At 40.4% G+C, this 20,742-nt stretch overlaps 1 protein-coding gene across 3 annotated transcripts in view; it reads right to left on the bottom strand.

Annotated features, from left to right (window-relative positions):
* The window catches only part of SF3B3 (splicing factor 3b subunit 3), a 54,163-nt gene that overhangs the window by 26,175 nt on the left and 7,246 nt on the right, over positions 1-20,742 (bottom strand). For all 3 annotated transcript variants that reach the window (XM_021093803.1, XM_021093804.1, XM_021093805.1), the window contains 6 exons: positions 17,923-18,035; positions 14,497-14,634; positions 12,723-12,826; positions 5,895-6,060; positions 4,066-4,161; positions 645-717 (listed from right to left, as the gene is read on the bottom strand). In XM_021093803.1, the coding sequence (XP_020949462.1) occupies positions 645-717; positions 4,066-4,161; positions 5,895-6,060; positions 12,723-12,826; positions 14,497-14,634; positions 17,923-18,035 (690 nt within the window). The remainder of the gene's footprint in view (positions 1-644; positions 718-4,065; positions 4,162-5,894; positions 6,061-12,722; positions 12,827-14,496; positions 14,635-17,922; positions 18,036-20,742) is intronic.

Below are 20,742 nucleotides of genomic sequence, written 5' to 3'. Positions count from 1 at the left end.
TGAACCTGTCCACAGTTGCAACCTATGTGCTACAACTGTGGTAATGCCAGATCCTTAACCCACTGTGCCATAAGGGAACATCCGAGGTGACCATTTTTATTCAGCTCAGACTTCCTCTTTCCTCCATCCCTTCTTTTCCACCCACTCTTAAAAATTCTGATTCCATTCAATCAATCTCCACTTTCCTTAAGCACAACTACACTCACTGAGCAGGACATTAACAAGTTTTACCAAATCTCTTAATAGCCAGAATAACACTTTCAATTCTACCGCAATTTCAGCACAATAGGAGAATATTCAGTTAAAAAAAATGAAGCAAGAAGTTTCCCTTACACAGATGGAGTAAGTATCCTAAAGATGAATTCAAAGAGCATGATATATGACAGCTCTATCTATGATACTGAGGTGTATATATACTGAATATTAACAGCCACCCTATGCACCCCTTATCCATTTGCACAAAAAGCTGTAAATGAAGACATCCTGACTGGGAGACTCAAAAACATGGTGTTGGGCTAGAAGAAGTTTCTAACATAAAGTGCTAAATGAAGTGATTTCAGTGTACTATGAATGCAGCCTCTTGAGCCTTCTATTGTCAATGGCACCCAGACCCTCATTTTGACTGTAGGTAAAGGGCTGCTTACCTTCAATGTGCCGACGCACTGTCCAGACAGCATTGGGGTTACCAGGTAGCTCTGAAACAGCCATTTCTGATACCTGATAGGAGAGAAGACAAACAGATCCACTGAGCATGAAACTCAGCTCCTTGCTTACACTATACCAGATAATACAGTCCCAATGTGGCAGTGATAACACTGTATACTGACTGGATTAAAAGAATGGAACCATCTAGTCAAAAAAGAACATAAGAACCAAAAGGCCAGAGGTATTAATAATCAATCCCCTTACAGATTTCTGAAAAAAAAGGGATGGAATATTTGTGATAACTACTATACCCAAGACCAAACACTTCCTTTGGATGTAACATGCCTGCAACCTCCTCAAAAAGTGAGCATGTGGGAATGAAACAAGCCATTTAAGGTCAGCATCCTCGGGAAGTTCCCTTCGTGGCTCAGCAGTTAAGGATCCTGACTAAGATCCACGAGGATACAGACTTGATGGCTGGCCTTGCTCATTAAGGATCTGGTGTTGCTGTGAGCTGTGGTGTAGGTTGCAGACACTGCTTGGATCCCACGCTGCAGTGGCTGTGGCGGAGGTCAGCAGCTGTAGCTCTGATTAAACCCTAGCCTGGAACTTCCATATGCCACAAGAGCGGACCAAAAGCAAAAAAATTAAAAAAAAAATAAAAAAATTTTAAAATTAAAAAAAAATAAAAGAATAAAGTTAGCATCCCATTTCTTTTGCTAGCTCCCATAAAGCCAAATTCCATCACTCTTCACAGGATAATTCAAACGCCACATCCTTTAGGAAAAATCTTCCTTTATTCTCTTAGCTGGCAGTGATCTCTCCCTCCCATAAGGTCTCACAGGAATCACAATTACCACCACAGAGGAAACCTATCTAAAAACTGAAAGGAGGAGTTCCCGTCGTGGCGCAGTGGTTAACGAATCCGACTAGGAACCATGAGGTTGCGGGTTCGATCCCTGCCCTTGCTCGGTGGGTTAACGATCCGGCGTTGCCTTGAGCTGTGGTGTAGGTTGCAGATGCGGCTCGGATCTCGCGTTGCTGTGCTTCTGGCATAGGCCTGCGGCTACAGCTCCAATTTGACCCCTAGCCTGGGAACCTCCATATGCTGTGGAGCGGCCCAAGAAATAGCAAAAAGACAAAAAAAAAAAAAAAAAAAAAGAATTAAAGGGTGTTATATGTTAAGAATTTAGCATTGTCATTGCTATGGCTCGCAGCATATGGAGGTTCCCAGGCTAGGGGTCAAATTGGAGCGGCCCAAGAAATAGCAAAAAAAAACAAAAACAAAAAAAACTGAAAGGAGATCCAGTAACTCCAGTCCTGGGCACACATCCAGACAAAACTATAATTTGAAAAGATACATACACCCTTATGTTCACAGCAGCACTATTTACAATAACCAAGTCATGGAAGTAACCTAAATGTCCATCAACAGATGAATGGTTAAAGAGATTATGGTACATACAATGTACTATTACTTGGACATAAAAAAGAATGAAATAATGCCATCTGTAGCAGCATGGATGGACCTAGAGATTACCAGACTAAGTAAGTCAGAAAGAGAGACATAACACTATATATCACTTCTATGTGGAATCTAAAAGACAACAGGAGTTCCCACTGTAACGCAGCAGCTTAAGGATGAAACATTGATGCACCCTCGGTGTAGGTCACAGCCCCGGTTCCAATTCCATCCCTGGCCTGGGAATTTCCATTTGCCACAGGGGCAACAGAAAAAGAAAAAAAACAATGAAAAGTGCTAAGAGTTTGGAATTCTCCTGTGGCACAACAGGTTCAGGATTTGGCATTTTCACTGCAGTGACTGACTTAGGTTGCTGCTGTGGTATGAGTTCCGATTTCTGGCCCAGGAGCTTCCACGTGACACGGGTGTGACCAAAAAAGAAAACAAAAGAACAAAAAAGTGATGGAGTTCTCCGTGGTGCAACGGGGGGCCAGCATCATCTCTAGAGCTCTGGAACACAGGTTAGATCCCTGGCCTGGCACAATGGGTTAAGATTCCAGCATAGGGTGCAACTGCAACTCAAATATGATCCCAGGCCCGGGAATGCCATATGCCATGAGGTGACCAAAAAAGAAAAAAATAACAAGAATTTTTAAAATTAAAAGGAAAAAAAAGTGACCTGAGGAATTGTTTTGTCCTTCCTATTAGATTTTTACGCTCTTTAATGTCAGAGTCAAGAATCCTCTGAATATCCTATAGGTTCTCAAATGAGAGTAAATGAAATATCTAAGATGAACTCAAAAATGATCTAGAGAGGAAAACTGGATGTGGATTATACATGAACTCTTCTGTACTATTCTTACTATACATCAGTAAATCTTAAAACCATTCTAAAATAAAAACTTCACTGACTATTTTTTAAATGACATAGACATAAAAAAATTATGCAGCCTAATATATTGTGCTAGATAACTACATTTTACAGGAAGAACTCAAGTATATACATGAAAGGCATTTCTCCTGTTGGTTCACTGACATAATAGCAAGAACACCTGATCATGGTACAGGAGAACCCTGGAAAACTTCATCCTCAGTAAAACATAAATGTCAGGTATACTACACTCTGTACACCAAATGTAGTACCTGATAGTGACCCTGCCCAACTGAGACCATAATCTAGCTCGACAACAAAGTTCAACGAAAAGACAGACAGAAACAAATCAATGTTCAACAATTTAGAAGGAATTTTACATATAACAGACTTTTTATAGAACTGGAAAAAAGGAAGGGACAGAGGACTTTAAAAAAAAAAGATTCTTAAGACTTCCTGCTGTAGCTCAGCAGTAACGAACCCAACTCTGTATCCGTGAGGATGCAGGTCCAATCCCAGGGCCCCTTTCAGTGGATTACAGATCTGGCAATGCCACAAGCTGTGGCACAGGTCATAGACACAGCTCAGATTCCGCATTGGCTGCTGTGGCTGTGGTATAGGCTGGCAGCTGCAGCTCCGCTAGCCGAGGAACTTCCATATGCCACAGAAGCAGACCTAAAAAGGAAAAAAAAAAAAAAAAAGAAAGAAACAGAATAGGAATATGGAAATAGGGAGAGAAAATATTTTTATTACAGGAAGTTCCCGTTGTGGCACAGTGGAAATGAATCCGACTAGCATCTATGAGGCTGCAGGTTTGATCACTGGTCTCATTCAGTGGACTGGGGATCTGGTGTTGCCATGAGCTGTGGTATAGGTCACAGACGTGGCTCAGATCTGGCGTTGCCAGTAGCTGCAGCTCTGATTTGACCCCGAGCCTGGGAACTTCCATATGCCACTGTGTGGCCCTAAAAAGCAAAAACAAAATAAAATATTAAATACATGTTTAATCTCATCAGAACAAAGCCACTGGCTGCTTTGTCAATGCAACCTCCAAATCCTACAGATGATGGAGAAAGCCCAATTTTACCTCAAGTCCATGCCTTAAGACTCTCAGAGATGACCGGGGTCCCCTACCGCAGGCCACATAGAGCTGTGGAGTGTCTTCATTGGCCAGATCAGCTATCTGCACAGAGAAATTTAGCAGGAAAAAAATGTTTACTTGTGCTAATTTTTCACACTTAAGCCTCATTATTCTCAGGGGGACAAATCACTTTTTAAGTTTATTAGGCTTAAATACTGCTACTGGCCCTTTGGCCATGGAGTGAAAAAGACCCAAGTTCAAAAGCAAGCCAGTTTGAAGCATTAAGTTTACCAAGAAAAAAAGACTTGTATCATTTCTCAAGTTAACAAAGTATTTTTTTACAATTAAATTGTTATATAACCTGAAACTGAAATTTTAACACTTCCTTCCAACTAAAAATATAGATAATAAACTATATTATTGCTGTCTATGACTGTCACCAAGGTTAAAAGTTTATAGTCACTTCCAATTATCATTTCCCTCATCACTTCTTCAAAATTACATTTATTAGATCTGCTGTTAGAATGCATATGACCATAGACGCCCAGACGTTCCTACGATATATCTGACAAACTACTGGGAAAGTGTGCACCTGGTCATTTGCCACCAAATGGGGAAGCCATGTATTACTGAACTAAAGATGCGGATTCAATCCCAAGGCAAGTCAATGGGTTAAAGGACCTGGGATTTCCACAGCTGGGGCATATGTCACAACTGAGCCTCAGATGTGATCCCTGGCCAGGAATTTCCAAGTGTCATGGGGCACCAAAAAAGGGGACAAAAAGTTATTTGTATTGCAGTTTTGTCAAACTATACAATTAAAATGAAAATTCCTGAGTGTCTGTAAGGCAGTGCAGCCTACGAGAACATGGATGAGCATGCGGGGTTATAAGCTTACAACAGGCTTCACAAAGATTTCTTTTAAAAATTACCTATTTTAAATGCACCACCTTGTTATTTAGTAACCTATTAGAGTAGCACATATATTACTTTTTCATAACTTAAAAAATAATTGACTATCTTGGCTACCACATGCTTATTACTTCATGCATTTAAAAATATTATTCACAGAGAATATTCAGATGCTTCACCAGGCTAGTAAATAGACACATGGCAGAGTTTCCATTGTGGCTCAGCGATAAGGAACACGACTAGCATCCATTAGGAGGCAGGTTTGATCCCTGGCCTCGCTCAGTGGGTTAAGGATCCAGCATTGCCATGAACCGTGGTGTAGGTCGCAGATGCGCCTCGGATCCCGAGTTGCTGCGGCTGTGGTGTAGGCCGGCAGCTGTAGCTCTGATTTGATGTCTAGCATATAAGCAAAACTCTCTCCCACTAAGTGTAATCATCTAGACAGGGTAGGGTGGTACCTAATGGTAACTGGAACCCTGGGAATCCAGGACACAATGGCATGCTAAAATTTCTGCCACACCTGAGCACCGCTAGTGGGAAACAAAATTCCCATTAATTGGAGTTAAAACTTTTAAACTTATTCAGATTCAAAAACATTTGGTTGGGGAGTTCCCGTCGTGGCGCAGTTGTTAATGAAGCTGACTAGGAACCATGAGGTTGCAGGTTTGATCCCTGGCCTTGCTCTGTAGGTTAAGGATCCGGCGTTGCCGTGAGCTGTGGTGTAGGTTGCAGACGCGCTGCAGACGTGGCTCGGATCCTGCGTTGCTGTGGCTCTGGCATACGCCAGCAGCTGCAGCTCCAATTCAACCCCTAGCCTGGGACCTCCATATGCCGCGGGAGCAGCCCTAGATAAGGCAAAAAAACAAACAAAAAAAAATTCTGGTTGGCACTGCTCATTATGGAGTGACTGGAAAGACACATACCTGGCAAAACAAAATGGGAGAGAGGCTGTCCAACTCATCGACCAAAACAAGGTTTTTGAGTGGTCTTGGCTGAAAGAAGAATGTGTCTCCTTCTTCCAGAGGCATGGCAGATGAAAACTCAGGTTCTTCATCATCATCTCCAAGATGTGCAATCTGATATAAGTAACTGGGAAGAAACAAAGATTTCAGTTGAAATATTTTCTATCTGATGTACAACATGATAAATATAATTATCACTGCTATAACTTAGGTACAAAAATTGTCGTGAGTAAATCCTAAGAGTTCTCATCATGAAGGGAAATACATTCTATTTCTTTAATGACGTACTAAATGAGATAAACTGTGGTAATCATGAAATGATGTATGTTCCAATTATTACGCTATACACCTTAACTTCTGTGGTGAGGGTTTGATCCCTGGCCCAGGAACTTCTACCTGCCATGGCTGTCCCCATCCCCACCCCCCAAAAAAATTCTGTCTGAGGATGTGTGCCATCAACATAATGTTCATAAATCACTTTACCATTGAATCACTATCTATTGTTTGAGATCTCTGCTTATCTGACTGGGGTTTTCTATTTTTTTGAAAAAACAGCCATAAAGAAATTAATACTTAATTCAAACTGATATAGTGGCAGGACCTTAGAATCACAGTGGTTAAAAGTACTAGGATTCCACTAGTGCCTGGGTTTGAATCCTAGCTCTGCCCTTTATCTGGCTGCATATTATTACTTAATCTCCTCACTTGCTTCATTTAGAAAATTTAACAGCACCTTCCTGTAGAATTCAGTGAGTATTCAGAACATAGTACTGCACCTGATAAGCAGTTGTCAAATAAAATGAAACATGGATAAATGAAATCCAAAGAAAATCTATAACCACTTCCTATTTTAACAACCAGTCCAAATCTAACGAAACACCAAGAACTGATGACTTTGAAAAAGTATGCAAATATTACAGTATTATTCCTGAAAACAAAACATATCCAATAACGGAGTCACTTTGCTATACAGCAAAAATTAACACAAACTTTTTGTTCAGGTAGAGATGTCTACATACAGATGATAAAGATCACCTGACAAAGATATTTTCACAGGTAGTTCCCCTGTGGCAGGGCAGGTTAAGGATCTGGCACTGCCAAAGCCGTGGCACAGGCTGCAATTGCAATGTGGGTTCAACCCCCAACCTGGGAATTTCCACATGCAGTGGGTCAGGCCAAAAAAAAAGACACTTTCAGATAAGCAAAAGAATGCTGGGTTAACTATCTCTATCACAGGAAAAGGTTAATTTGACTACTAGCTAAAGTGTGCTTTAAAGCAGGAACTTTGGAACCAGGTGCTCTGGGTTTGAATTAGATTTAATTATATGATCAAACTTCTTGGGAGTTATTGGTGGTTTAGTGGTTAGGATTTGTTGCTGTCACTGCTGCAACCCAGGTTCAATCCCTAGTCTGGGAACAGAGATTCCACATCAAAACCACAGTATGCTGTGGCCAAGAATAAAAAATTTTTCTTAAATTCTGTGACCCCAGTTCCCTAAACCATAAATGAGATAACAGCACTGTCTTACAGAGAATGTTAGACATTAATATTTATAAAGTGCACAGAACATGTAAAGTGTTCATGACCCGAGGGGCAACTTTCAACCCAGGATGGAAAGCAGTTGGTGTTAACCTGCATGTGGGCAATTTCCACAGGTATTGTACATGCTTCTCAGCAGGTCTTGACAGAAGCCAGTTCCCACTGTCCACAGCAAGAAACTAAATAACATGCACTTAAAACTGGCTTTTCCTCTTTCCCTAACCCTCCCCACTGATCCCTCATTTCTGTATCCTGCAATTACCTACAGGTAAAATCTACCTGCACTCACGTCCTTGTCTCAGGCTTTGCTTACATGGGAACCAAACTAAGATAATATAAGAAAAACATTTAGAACAGTATCTGATACATACAGACAAGTGCTCAACAAATGTACACGATTATTCTTCAGAACAAAGAGAATCAGTAATACTACTCCTGAAGACTTTTACAAGATTTAACAGACAATCAGGATGTGTAAATCCAGGCAAACATACTATGTGCCAAGGTAATGAACCAGAAGACAATAATTTACATGCCTGAAACTATTGCTTCCACCCACAGATTTATCAAAACAGGTTATTATAAGTTTCTGTGTGTGTGTGTGTGTGTGTGTGTGTGTTTGGGGTTTTTTTTTTTGGCCTAACCCACAGCATGTAGAAATTCCCAGGGGAGGAATCAAACCTGTACCACACAGCAGCAACGCAAGCTGCTGCAGTGACAATACTACATACCTTAACTCAAGTCCACATAATGGAATACTGTATGGGCATTAAAAATGACATACACTCAACAAATGTTGGGACAATTGGACCTCTACATGTAAAAGAATGAAATTAAACTGCTATTTATCACCATATAAAAATTTAACTCATGCATACCAGTGTTCAGAGCAGCAATATTTACGTGGCCAAGACATAGAACAAATAAAGATGTGATGGAAAAAAAAAGATGTAGTATGTGTGAATGTAAATATACACATATGTACACATACAATGGAGTGTTCTCAGCCATAAAAAGAATGAAATATTGCCCTTTGTAGCAACATGAACTTAGAGATCATACAAAGTGAAGCAAAACAGAGAAAAGAGAAATATTATATGATACCACCTATATGTGGAATCTTAAAAATATTTACAAAACAGTAAAAGATTCACAGACATAGAAAACAAACTTATGGTTACCAAAGGGGAAGGGACAGGGAATAAATTAGGAATATGAAATTAATAGATACATACTACTCTACACAAACGATTTACCGTATAGCACAGGAAACTATATTCAGTATCTTATAATAATATATAATGGAAAAGAATCAAACTAACACAATACTATAAACCAGTTATAGTTCAATTTTTGAAAAATGGATCAATTACCTAAACACAGAAACTAAAACCATAAAACCCAGAAGAAAATCCCTGAGATTTATAGGCATATAAATCTTCCGACCCCTAGATTTGGCAATGGATTCTTAAAATATGATGCAAAAGACACAAGTAACAAAAGAAGAAACGAACTGAACTTTACTAAATGAAAAGAACATCATCAAGAAAAGGAGGGAGCTCCCATCGTGGTTCAGCAGTAACAGCCTAACTAGTATCCCTGAGCATGAAGGTTCAACCCCTGGCCTGCTCAGTGGGTATTACCATGACCTGTGGAGGTATAGGTCACAGATGCAACTTGGATCTCCCATGGCTATGGCTGTGGTGTAGGCCAGCAGCTGCAGCTCCAATTCTACCCCTAGCTTGGGAACTTCATGTGCCGTGGGTGCGGCCCTAAAAAAAAAAAAAAAAAAAAAAAAAAAAAGAAAGAAAGAAAAGAAAATGAAAAGACAGCCTAAAGAATGCATAAAGATATTGCAAACTATGTTTCTTATGGGGGGGGGGGTGCCAGGGAATCAAACCAACGACACAGCAGCAACCCAAACTGCTCCAATTGACAATGCCAGATCCTTAGCCAGCTGCACCACAAGGGAACTCCTGCAAACCCTGTTTCTAATAGATTAACCTTCACAATATGTTAAAAACAAAAACCTCTTACAAACCAAAAAGACAAACCACCCAACTAAAAATGGCAAAATCTTAAATAAACTTTCCCCCAGAGATAAACAAATGGCCAATAAGCACATGAAAAAAATATCCAACATCACTAATCCTAGGGGAAATGCAAATTAAACCCACAAAGAGATACTATTTCACATCTACTTGTTATAACCAAAAAAGTGAGAAGTAACTACTGTCAGTGAGGTTATAGAGATACTGCAATCTTCATATATTAGAAATGTAAAATGACAGCAGTTACAGAAGGACTGAGCAGATTTACCATATGACCTACTCATAACTCCACTCCTGGGTACATGTCCAAAAGAATTTAAAACAGAGATTCAAACAGATATTTGCACACTAATGTCCAATGCAGCATTATTTGCAAAAACCAAAAAGTAGAAAGAACCCAAGTGTCCATTAACAGGTAAATAAAATGTGGTATATACATACAAACAATGGATTATTACTCAGAGATTAAAAAGAATATGGTGTGGCCACATACAGACCTTGAAAACACTAAGTAAAATGAGCCGGACAGAAAAGAGTAAATGTTGTAAGATTCTACTTAGATTACCAGGAGCTGGAGAAGAGAATGGGAGAGTTACTGCTTAATGAATAGTTTCTGTTTGGAGTAACAAAAAAGTTTGGAAAAATGGCAGTAACAGCAGTTACCTGATGTGGCTCAGTGGTTAAGGACAAAATGTGGTTAAGGACACGATGTGGTTAAGGACATGATGTCTCTGTGAGGATGCAAGTTTGATCCCTAGACTAGCTCAGTGGGTTAAGAATCCAGTGTTGCCATAAGTTGCAGCACAGGTCACAGCTGCAGCTCCAATTCGACCCCTAGCACAGGAACTTCCATACACTACAGGTGTAACAGCAAAAAAAAAAGGGGAGGGGGGTGCTGGGCAGTATGGTCACACATGACTGTAATTTAAAAAAAGCTAAAACAAACAAGCAAAAAAAAACCAATGAGGTAACACGCCACACCATCATTAACAGGTCAACAAATGCTGGACAGGATGTGGAGAAAAGGGTAGCCTCCTTAAATTGGTACAACCACTATGTAAAACAGTACAGAAATACCTCAGAAAAACTAAATACAGAACTACCATATGATCCAGCAATTCCACTCCTGGGCCAATATATCCAGACAAATCTTTCACTGAAAAAGATACATGCACCCATATGTTCATCACAGCACTATTCACAATAGCCAAGACATTGAAACAACCTAAATGTCCATTGACAAATGATGAAAAGATTACCACATGGTATATATATATATATATATATATATAATGAAATAGTACTCAGCCATGAAAAAGAAAATAATGCCACTTGCAACAACACGGATGGAACTAGAGACTCTCACACTAAGTGGAGTTAAGTCAAAAAGAGAAAGACACCATATGGTATCATTTATATGTGGAGTCTAAAATATGGCACAAATGATCTATCTACGTAACAGAAATAGATCATGGACATGGAGGACAGACTTGTGGTTGCCAAGTGGGAGGAGGGGAGAGAGTGGGAAGAACAGGGAGTCTGGGGTTAGTAGATGGGAACTACCGCATTTGGATTGGACAAGCAATGAGATCCTGATGTATAGCACAGAGAACTATATCCAACCACTTGTGATGGAACATGATGGAGAATAATATGAGAAAAAGAATGTATATACATGTATAACTGGGTCACTTTGCTGTACAGCAGAAATTGACAGACATTGTAAATCAAGTATAATAAAAAATAGGAGTTCTTGTCGTGGTGCAGTGGAAACAAATCCGACTAGGAACTATAAGGTTGTGGGTTTGATCCCTGGCCTTGTTCAGTGGGTTAAGGATCCAGCATGGCCATGAGCAGTGGTGTAGGTCACAGACACGGCCCAGATCCCACACTGCTGTAACTGTGGCGTAGGCCGGCAAATGTAGCTCCAGCTAGACCCCTAGCCTGAGAACCTCCACATACTGCAGATGCAGCCCTAAAAAGCAAAAAATTAATTAATTAATTAATTTAATTTTTAAAATGAGGACGGGAGTTTCTGCTGTGGTTCAGCATAGCAAACCCAACTAGGATCCAGGAGGATGCAGGTTCAATCCCTGGCCTCGCTCAGTGGGTCAAGGATCTGGTGTTGCCATGAGCTGTGGTGTATGTCGAAGACACACCTCGGATCTGGCATTGCTGTGGCTGTGGTATAGGCCCATGGCTACAGCTCCAATTTGACCCCTAGCCTAGGAACTTCCATATGACTTGGATGTGGTCCTTTAAAAAAAAGAAAAAGAAAAAAGAAAAAAAAAAAAATGATGAGTAAAAAGCCCTGTTAAAGAAAGGGAAAACAGCTGGGCACAAGGCAGAAATGGCATAGAATAGAAGAATTTTAGTCAATATCTTCATTTTCATTCTGAAGAAATAGCATTAGATAAGTGGTTTACACAGATACTAGCAAAACCTGAACTAGACCATGGCATCTTATCTCATAATTTGGTGTCTTCAATACTGGCCATAAATTCAAGGCTACAGTTTAGACTTCATCCATCCATCCCATGAAAAGCTACCAAAAGATTTTCACATAGGGATGGGGAAGTGATTTCATCATGGTCGTGTTTTGTCTGCTTAATGAGATGACTCTATAAGGGATGAGTTTTACAGGAAAGGCAGCAAACTGCAGTAGGGAAACTAGGGAGCTAGTTCAGACTAGCACCACAAAGAAGGGATACAGAAGTAAAAAACAGAACTTAGCAGTCAACTCAAAGTTGTGGAAGACAGCAAAATTTAGATTTTACACTCAAATTGCTGGAGTTGGTCCATCAGACATCAAGAGAAGTAGTGAAGTTGGGAGGGTTGGTGATGTGGCTAAGAAGCTTTGTGTACTGAAGAGCTTCAACTTCAGATATGTACAAGTGGAGTGTTTGTGGAATGTCTATTTCATACAGAGTTCAACAAATATTTATTCAATGAAATGTCCAGCAAAAAGCTCAGGAGAGATCACTTCTAAAGCTATTTTTTGCAGCTACCCATAGCTATTGATTGAAGCCACTAAACAAGAGGAAGACACCAAAAGAAAATGTCAAAGAGAAAAGAGGGCAAAACTTTTGTTTTAAAGAAAGTAAAACATTCTTGGGAAAAGCTCCATGGCCTTGAAGCCACATCTTTAACCCAACTTTTATAGTAACCAGGGTGAAACGAGATAAAAGGGTTACTCACTGGTTTCCAAATTCTGATGCTACAAAAAGGAAGCCTGTTTTAAGCACACACATGGCAGCAGCAACAGGCACAGTATCAAAATACTTGAGCCGGATCTCAGTAACCTAGAGTGAAAAGAGAAAAATATTCTAATGTATAGACAAGTGAAGCTAGGGCAAAGAAAGTAGCCCAGGAGTTCCTGTCATGGCTCAGTGGTTAATAAACCTAACTAGCATCCATGAGGACACAGGTCCAATCCCTGGCCTTGCTAGGGGTTAAGGATCCAGCATTGGTGTGGTATAGGTCGAAAACGAGGCTTGGATCCTGTGTTGCTGTGGCAGTGGTGTAGGCCGGCAACTACAGTTTTGATTTTATCCCTAGCTTGGGAACTGCCATATGCTGTGCGTGAGGCCCTAAAAAGACAAGACCAAAAAAAAAAAAAAAAAAAAAAAGGTAGCTTAGTCTTATAATGAGCCAAGTAGCAAATAAAATACTATTCCTTCACGTCCAAACCAGGGGTTAGCAAACTATAGCTTGTAGGCCAGCCATGCCTGTTAGTTTCCATACTGCCTAATGGCTGCTTTTGTGTCACAACGGCAGAGCTGAATATGCCGCACCCCTGGTATGTGGAAGTTCCAGGGCCAAGGATCGAACCCTTGCCTCCGAGAGTGACTCGAGCCCCTGAAGTTGGATTCTTTTTATTTTCTCCTTGCCTTTTTTTTTTTTAACCTGCCCACCAGTGGCATATGGAAGTTTCCAGGCCAGGAGCCAAACTAGAGCTGCAGCCACAGCCAAACCAGATCCTGCGACCCATGCAATAACTTAGGCAACACTTAAGGCATTCTGTTCCCTTTGGGTTTTTTGGCCGACTCACAGCATATGGAGTTCTTGGGCCAGGGATTAGATCCAAGCCAAAGTTGCTACCTACATCACAATTATAGCAAAGCAAGCCGGGGACTGAACCTCTGGTGCTGCAGAGATGCCACTGATCCCACTGTGCCTCATTGGGAATGCCTCTATTTTTTTAACTTGTTTAGCATAAACTGTCCTTTCTGAGAGTAGCTGTAATAACCACACATGACTTAATAAAACCATTTTGTAAAGCTTAAATGTATACATCAGTTTTTAAAATAAGGTTATCTAATTATACTAAAATTAGGATGAAACTGGAACTCTCTTGTGGCACAGTGGGTAAGGATCCGACCTCACTGTAATGGCTTGGGTTTGATCCCAGCCTGGGAATGTTCATATGCCATGGGCTCCGCCAAGAAAATAAATCAATAAATTAAAAAATGTTTGTTTTTAAAAAAAGTGGAGTTCCCATCATGGCTCAGTGGTAATGAAACAAACTAAGATCCAGGAAGAGACAGGGTCAAGCCATGTCCCTGCCTAGTGGGTTAAGGATCTGGCATTGCCGTGAGCTGTAGTATAGGCTGCAGAAGCAGCTCAGATCCTGTGTTGCTGTAGCGTAGGCCAGCAGCTGCAGCTCCGATTTGATCCCTAGCTTGGGAACTTCCACATGTCACAGGTATGGCCATATAAAATATTAGGATAGGAGTTCCCATTGTGGCTCAGTGGGCTAAGGATGTGGTGTCTGCCACACCGCAAGCTGAGGCACAGGCCTGCAGCTGCAGCTCTGATTCAACCCCTAGCCCAGACACTTCCATATGCCACAAGTACGGTCATAAAAAGAAAAGAAAAAACTAAGATAATATTATAGGAAGTTTTATCAAACTGGACCAACCACAACAAATGAGTTTTTCCCTTTTTTCCCCTCCATCCATGGTCTACTTACCATATCTTCATCTGTCTCCAAAGTGATCTTAAAGATATCTCCCTGCTCAGTTTGGGCCAAAAAGAAGAACATCGATTTGGTCTTATGGGTGGCAGAGCAGACAAAAATCATTCCTCTTTCGGGGTCATCCAGGTCATTCTAGCAAAGTCAAATATACAAACAACATCTTAAAAACGAGTACTCCTTATTTCTAGATTTCAGCACCTTACCAACAGGGATCATATAGGACCCCCAAGGCCTAAAGGCACCTGGAGTTCTCTCCATGCAAGTTCTGACCCAGAGCAGCCTGACAGCCACAGGACTAATATACAGTAAGCAAAAATCCCTTGCCTACTATAAATACATAATAAAGGCTCTACACAAAAACAAAAACAACCAAAAACCCTAGAAGTCCACTCTACAGCCTGATCAGATCAATTAGGCAAGAACCATCTCCAGAGAAAAATGTCAGAGAAGAGACATGAAATTTAAAGAATCATCATTTCAGGCTGTAAATTGAAGACTCAAAAATGTCCATAATAATACCATCCAAACCGTCTAGCCTTATTCCATATAAACTTCCCTAATTCCTAAAAGGAATGATCCCCCTCTTGGCTGGATTTTGGTTTTTTTTTTTTTTTGCTTTTTAGGGCTGCATCCACAGCATATGGAAGTTCCCAAGCTACAGTTAGGGTGGAATAGGAGCTACAGTTGCTGGCCTACACCACAGCCCAGCAACGTGGGATCAAGCCATGTCTGCGACCTACACCACAGATCACAACAACACTGGATCCTTAATCAACTGAGTGACATCAGTGATCGAACCAGCATCCTCATGGATCCTAGTCAGATTTGTTAACTGCTGAGCCATGAAGGGAACTCGCTGGTCTTCTTTTTTAATGTTTCAAACATTGAATGTTTCCAAGATCTCTCAGAGTAAAGCTCTTCCAGGGCAAAACATGGTTTATACTTCTTTGTAGCCCTGAGGCCAAGTATAGCACCTGGCAGTTAGGTGCTCAATAAATTCCTACCAGCTAAACTGAATTACTTCCCACTCCTTGCCAAGAAGAATTTTACTTACTAATCTTACCAGTTTTTTAAAAACTAATGAATGGAATTCCCGCCATGGCTCAGTGGTTAATGAATCCGACTAGGAACCATGAGGTTGCAGGCTCGATCCCTGGCCTTGCTCAGTGGGTTAAGGATCCAGCATTGCCATGAGCTGTGGTGTAGGTTGCAGACACGGCTCGGAGCCCATGTTGCTGTGGCTCTGGTGTAGGCAGCGGCTACAGCTGCGATTAAACCCCTAGTCTGGGAACTTCCATACGCCGAGGGAGCGGCCCTAGAAATGGCAAAAAAACAAACAAAAAACTAATGAATGTTTATAGAGATACCATGTACTAGATAAGTCCTAAAGGTTTAACCCTAGGACCTATAAATTAATACTAAAAAGATAAATAATCAGGGGTGAGAGAAGACACTAAGCAAGCAGAGATCAATTATTATGCATGGGCTGCTGATAACTGTTGAAGCTGGGTAACATAAGTTCATTATGTATACAATCATCGGTCAATATCCATAAGGGGTTAGTTCAAGGAGTCCCCACAGATACCAAAATCTACAGATGCTCAAATCAACCCCTTGTATAAAATAGGGTAATACAAGGAATAGTCAGCCCTCCTTAGCCATGGATGAGAACCTTGCAGATATGGAGGGCCAACTTCATGCTTAATAATTTCCAAAGTAGGGAGTTCCCACTGTGGCTCAATGATAACAAACTCAACTAGTATCTATTAGGACTCGGGTTCAATCCCTGGCTCCACTCTGTGGGTTAAGGATCTGGCATTCCCATGAGCTAAGGTGTAGGTTACAGATGTGGCATGGATCTTGCACTACTGTGGCTATGGCCTAGGCCAGCAGCTGCAGCTCCAATTTGACCCTAGCCTGGGAACTTCCATATGCCATGGGTATAGCTCTAAAAAAACAAGAAACAAAACAAACAAAAAAACACCAAAGTAAACTTAAAGGCAATAAAACACCATTTTCAACTAACAATGTAGTAAATGATTGAGGGGAAAGCTGTTGTGTGAAAAGATTTCAGGGAAACAGTCTCAAAGTTCATCACCAGTTTCCACACCAATTACAAAAAGGAAAAAGTACCTTTACAACAAAGAGAAGCTGGCTGACACCACCTTAACAAAGTGTTCAATTTAGCATCACCAATAATGAATCAAACCAACATCACACAGCCATAATGTGATGTAGTGGGAAAAATATATCACCACCTACTAATAATTATGTCAAAAATGGTAACATGGATATAATCATCAGAGAAAAGATACTGCAACAAACTGCAGTATCTTTTCAAACAAGAAAATTAGCCCAGACTCTTAAAATTTTTCAGTTATCATAAAAGACCCAAAACAAAGGTGAAAGGAAGCATTCTAAATTAAAGGAGACTACAGGGAAATATAAGGGACTTTGGGGGACAAGGAGAAAAACTGGTATATAAAGTAAATAAAATGATATTACTCAAAATGGTAAATTTCATGGGCACAGTATTGACGGTATCATTATATAGGAAAATTTCCTCCTTCTTCGAGGCTACATCTTAGAAAATTCTAAGTGTCATGATGCCTATAATTTATCTTCAAATTGTTTTGCCTTAAAAAAAAATGTACAGATACCCAAGAAAAGTCTAATGCAGCAAGAGTATTAATTGGTGAATCTAAGTGAAAGACATACATTCACTGTGCTTCTTTAAAATTTTTCTGTGTGTTGGAATGGTGCAGTGGGGACAGGACAAAGAGAATGAAAGAAAATGTATCTTCAATAAATATGCCTGGCTTATTCAAACTAGAAACTTTTAGATATTTCAAATTTATAATGCACACGTGTTCTTCAAAAATGAAAAGTATGTTGGGTTTTTTCTTTACTCAAGTAAAACTGATCTACAATGTTATATTAGTTTCGGGTGTACAACATAGAATTGTGTCGCCTTTTTTTTTTTTTTTTGTCTTTTCTAGGGTCACTCCCGCAGCACATGGAGGTTCGCAGGCTAGGGGTCATATCGGAGCTGTGGCCGCCAGCCTACGTCAGAGCCATAGCAACGTGGGATCTGAGCCACGTCTGCGACCTATACCACAGCTCACGGCAACGCCAGATCCTTAACCCACTGAGCAAGGACAGGGATTGAACCCACAACCTCATGGTCCCTAGTCGGATTCGTTAACCACTGCGCCACGACGGGAACTCCTGTGTCGCTTTTTAATTACCTTTCTCAGGATTTTGTTTTGCTTTTACTAAAGCATTTCACTGGCTTTATTAAAAACAACATCTACAAAGAAATTAAAACGATTAACAACTAAGAGACTATACTGTAATTATAAAAATTTAGGTTAACTCCACACAAATATATTTTTTTCTTACGGCAAACAAAGACCATACCCGTCTCCTGGGAATCGGACAGCGGATATCTGGCTGGTCACCAAAGTTCTTGTAAGTGATATAGTTTTCAGAACAGATCAGCACTCCACTTGGACCATCTGACCCTCCAGGAACTGTCAAGAGAAAATGAAACTCAGCAATGATTTGACATAATCATAAATTACAATTTGGCCTCTATTCCTTTCCTTCAGCGCAACCTGAAGATATAGTGTGCCTAAAGAAGGTGATAAACGTTAAAAGTGTCTCCTCCCTGACAGTTACGCCAGATAAGGATGGAACACAACTTTGGGTGACCTCACCCTGTCCAGATACCTGATAATGCATCTTTTTTTTTTTTGGTCTTTTTGCCAATTCTTGGGCCGCTCCTGTGGCACATGGAGGTTCCCAGACTAGGGGTCGAATTGGAGCTGTAGCCGCCAGCCTACGCCACAGCCACAGAAACATGGGATCTGAGCCACGTCTGCAACCTACACCACAGCTCACAGCAACGCCGGATCCTTAACCCACTTAGCGAGGCCAGGGATCGAACCTGCAACCTCATGGTTCCTAATCGGATTCGTTAACCACTGAGCCACGACAGGAACTCCTGATAATGCATCTTAATGTTTAGCTCCAAGCCCAGAAATCAGTTCTCAGCTTTACACCTATAATCCAACTGCCTAATGGACACTCTCACATGAATATTCCATAGCAGCTTAAAAATGAATTTATTCATAAACAAGCACCAAATTCCTTCCCAAACCTGTTTCACTTCCTGGGTACTCAGCCTTAGAGAACACCGCCATCAAAGAAAAAACTAGGGGAGGTCCCATCATGGCTCAGTGGTTAACAAATCTAACTAGGAACCATGGGTTACAGGTTCGATCCCTGTCCTTGCTCAGTGGGTTAAGGATCCAGCATTGCTGAAAGCTGTGGTGTAGGTTGCAGATGCAGCTCGGATCCTGCATTGCTGTGGCTGTGGTATAGGCCGACAGCTACAGCTCTGATTCAGCCCCTAGTCTGGCTGGGACCCTCCACATGCCATGGGAGCAGCCCTAGAAAAGGCAAAAAGACAAAAAAAAAAAAAAAAAAAGAAGAAGAAAAAGAAGAAACTGAGGTGTCATCTTTCAATTCTCTCCCCTCCCTTAGCCCTACTGATTCTACCTCCTTAGCAGTCCTCATGCTGCAAATCTCTTTTGGTTTAGTGAAACAGCTTTTTGACCAATTTCCTGGCCTTGTCTTTTGCCCTTCATTCCCCTACCAAAATGCAACCAAGGGATCTTCCTAAAATTTTGTTCACCCTTAACAGGTCATTATTCTCTTGTTTAAAATCCCTCAATAGCTACCTCCCTCCCCACCACTACCTCTACCCCAGCCCTTTATGTCTAATGATCCAATCACAATGACCTCTCAGTTTTTTCAGTGAACGTTTTTTCCTGCATTTGGACCTTTGTGCTTCCTGCTACTTTTGCCCACAACAAAAACTCCGCCACCCTCACTGTCCTGAACTAATGCCTTAGGTCTGAGCTGAGAGAGTACTTCTTCAGAAAATGGTCTCTAACCCGTTGTCTTCCCTTCCCTAGGCCAGGGACTCCTCCACATTGTCATGGCATTTGTGGCAATTTTCTGTTACTAGCACATATTCACCACTATACTCAATCCTGCATAAAAGGAGACACGACACCTTATTTTTCACCACTGCAGTTCCAGGAGACTGACTTCTGCACATACTGATCGTAGAAGCTAAGTAAAAATTCTTTTAACAAATGAAACTCTCATAAATGGAAAGTATAGTTACATGCTATAGCAAATTATTAGGTATAACCTATTTTCTAAAATTCTTCTGCTTAGTCTCTTCCTAAGATTTAATCCTCAGAAACTAGTGTCATCTTTTATTATTTTTCTCCAAAATCCTTCCCAACAACAGACATATTTCATATTAGACATCAAGTACAAAAGACTCAAAACAGAGGACTGGATCATTGTCTTACCTAAGCCTGATAAAATTGAGATGACCACAAATATAGTTGTTCTTCTGTCTTTTAACATAATGAATTAAACAAATGCTGATAGTTTTTTTCAATTAAAGTACAGTTGTTTACAATGTTGTGCCATAAACTAATGCTGACTGATCCTTAATGGTGAAGATCTCTGAGCTCCTACAAAAATCTTACTTAGTAATGGTGCATGTAAAACACTATCGAATCTAATTTCCTAAAACTTAAGATTTTGTATCTATAGTCATAAGTATAACCAGTCTGCAAATTTTTCTTATTACTATCTCTCCCCAGTTTTGGGACTGAAGTTACATGAGGCCCATGAAGTAGAACAAAGGCTTTTATTCTTTCTCCCATCTTGAGAAATTTAAGGTCCCTGAAAATTATGGACCTTAAATCTTCTGAAGGAAAAAAACCATCTGACTACTGCTTCAATTTCTTTAACAAATGCTGGTCTACTCATGTTTTTAACTTCTTTTTGGATCAATTTCGGTAACAGTTTTCAAAAATATTTCTATTTTACCTGGGTTTTCAAATTCATGGACGAAATAGTTTTGCCTTTTGGGTTTATCTATACCATGTCTTTTCACAGAGCCACATTTTGACTTTCATAAAGAGAATGAAAGACTGACTACAGTCAAAACACCGGAGCAACCAATAGTAATCAATATTCCAAGCTGAATACTCTTTCTTCCCTGAATTAAAGGATAAGCATTAACCACTGCATTTCTAACCTTGCCAAAGCAGACAAAGCACTCAGGTTTACTACAAATGGATTAGAATCTTCAAATTCTATGAGGTAAACCCTCCTAAGTTTCAGCATAAAACAGACCAAATAAAATAG

This window comes from Sus scrofa, chromosome 6, assembly GCF_000003025.6.
Source record: "Sus scrofa isolate TJ Tabasco breed Duroc chromosome 6, Sscrofa11.1, whole genome shotgun sequence".
NCBI classification, from domain to species: domain Eukaryota; kingdom Metazoa; phylum Chordata; class Mammalia; order Artiodactyla; family Suidae; genus Sus; species Sus scrofa.
This window is presented reverse-complemented; position numbering and strand designations above follow the sequence as displayed.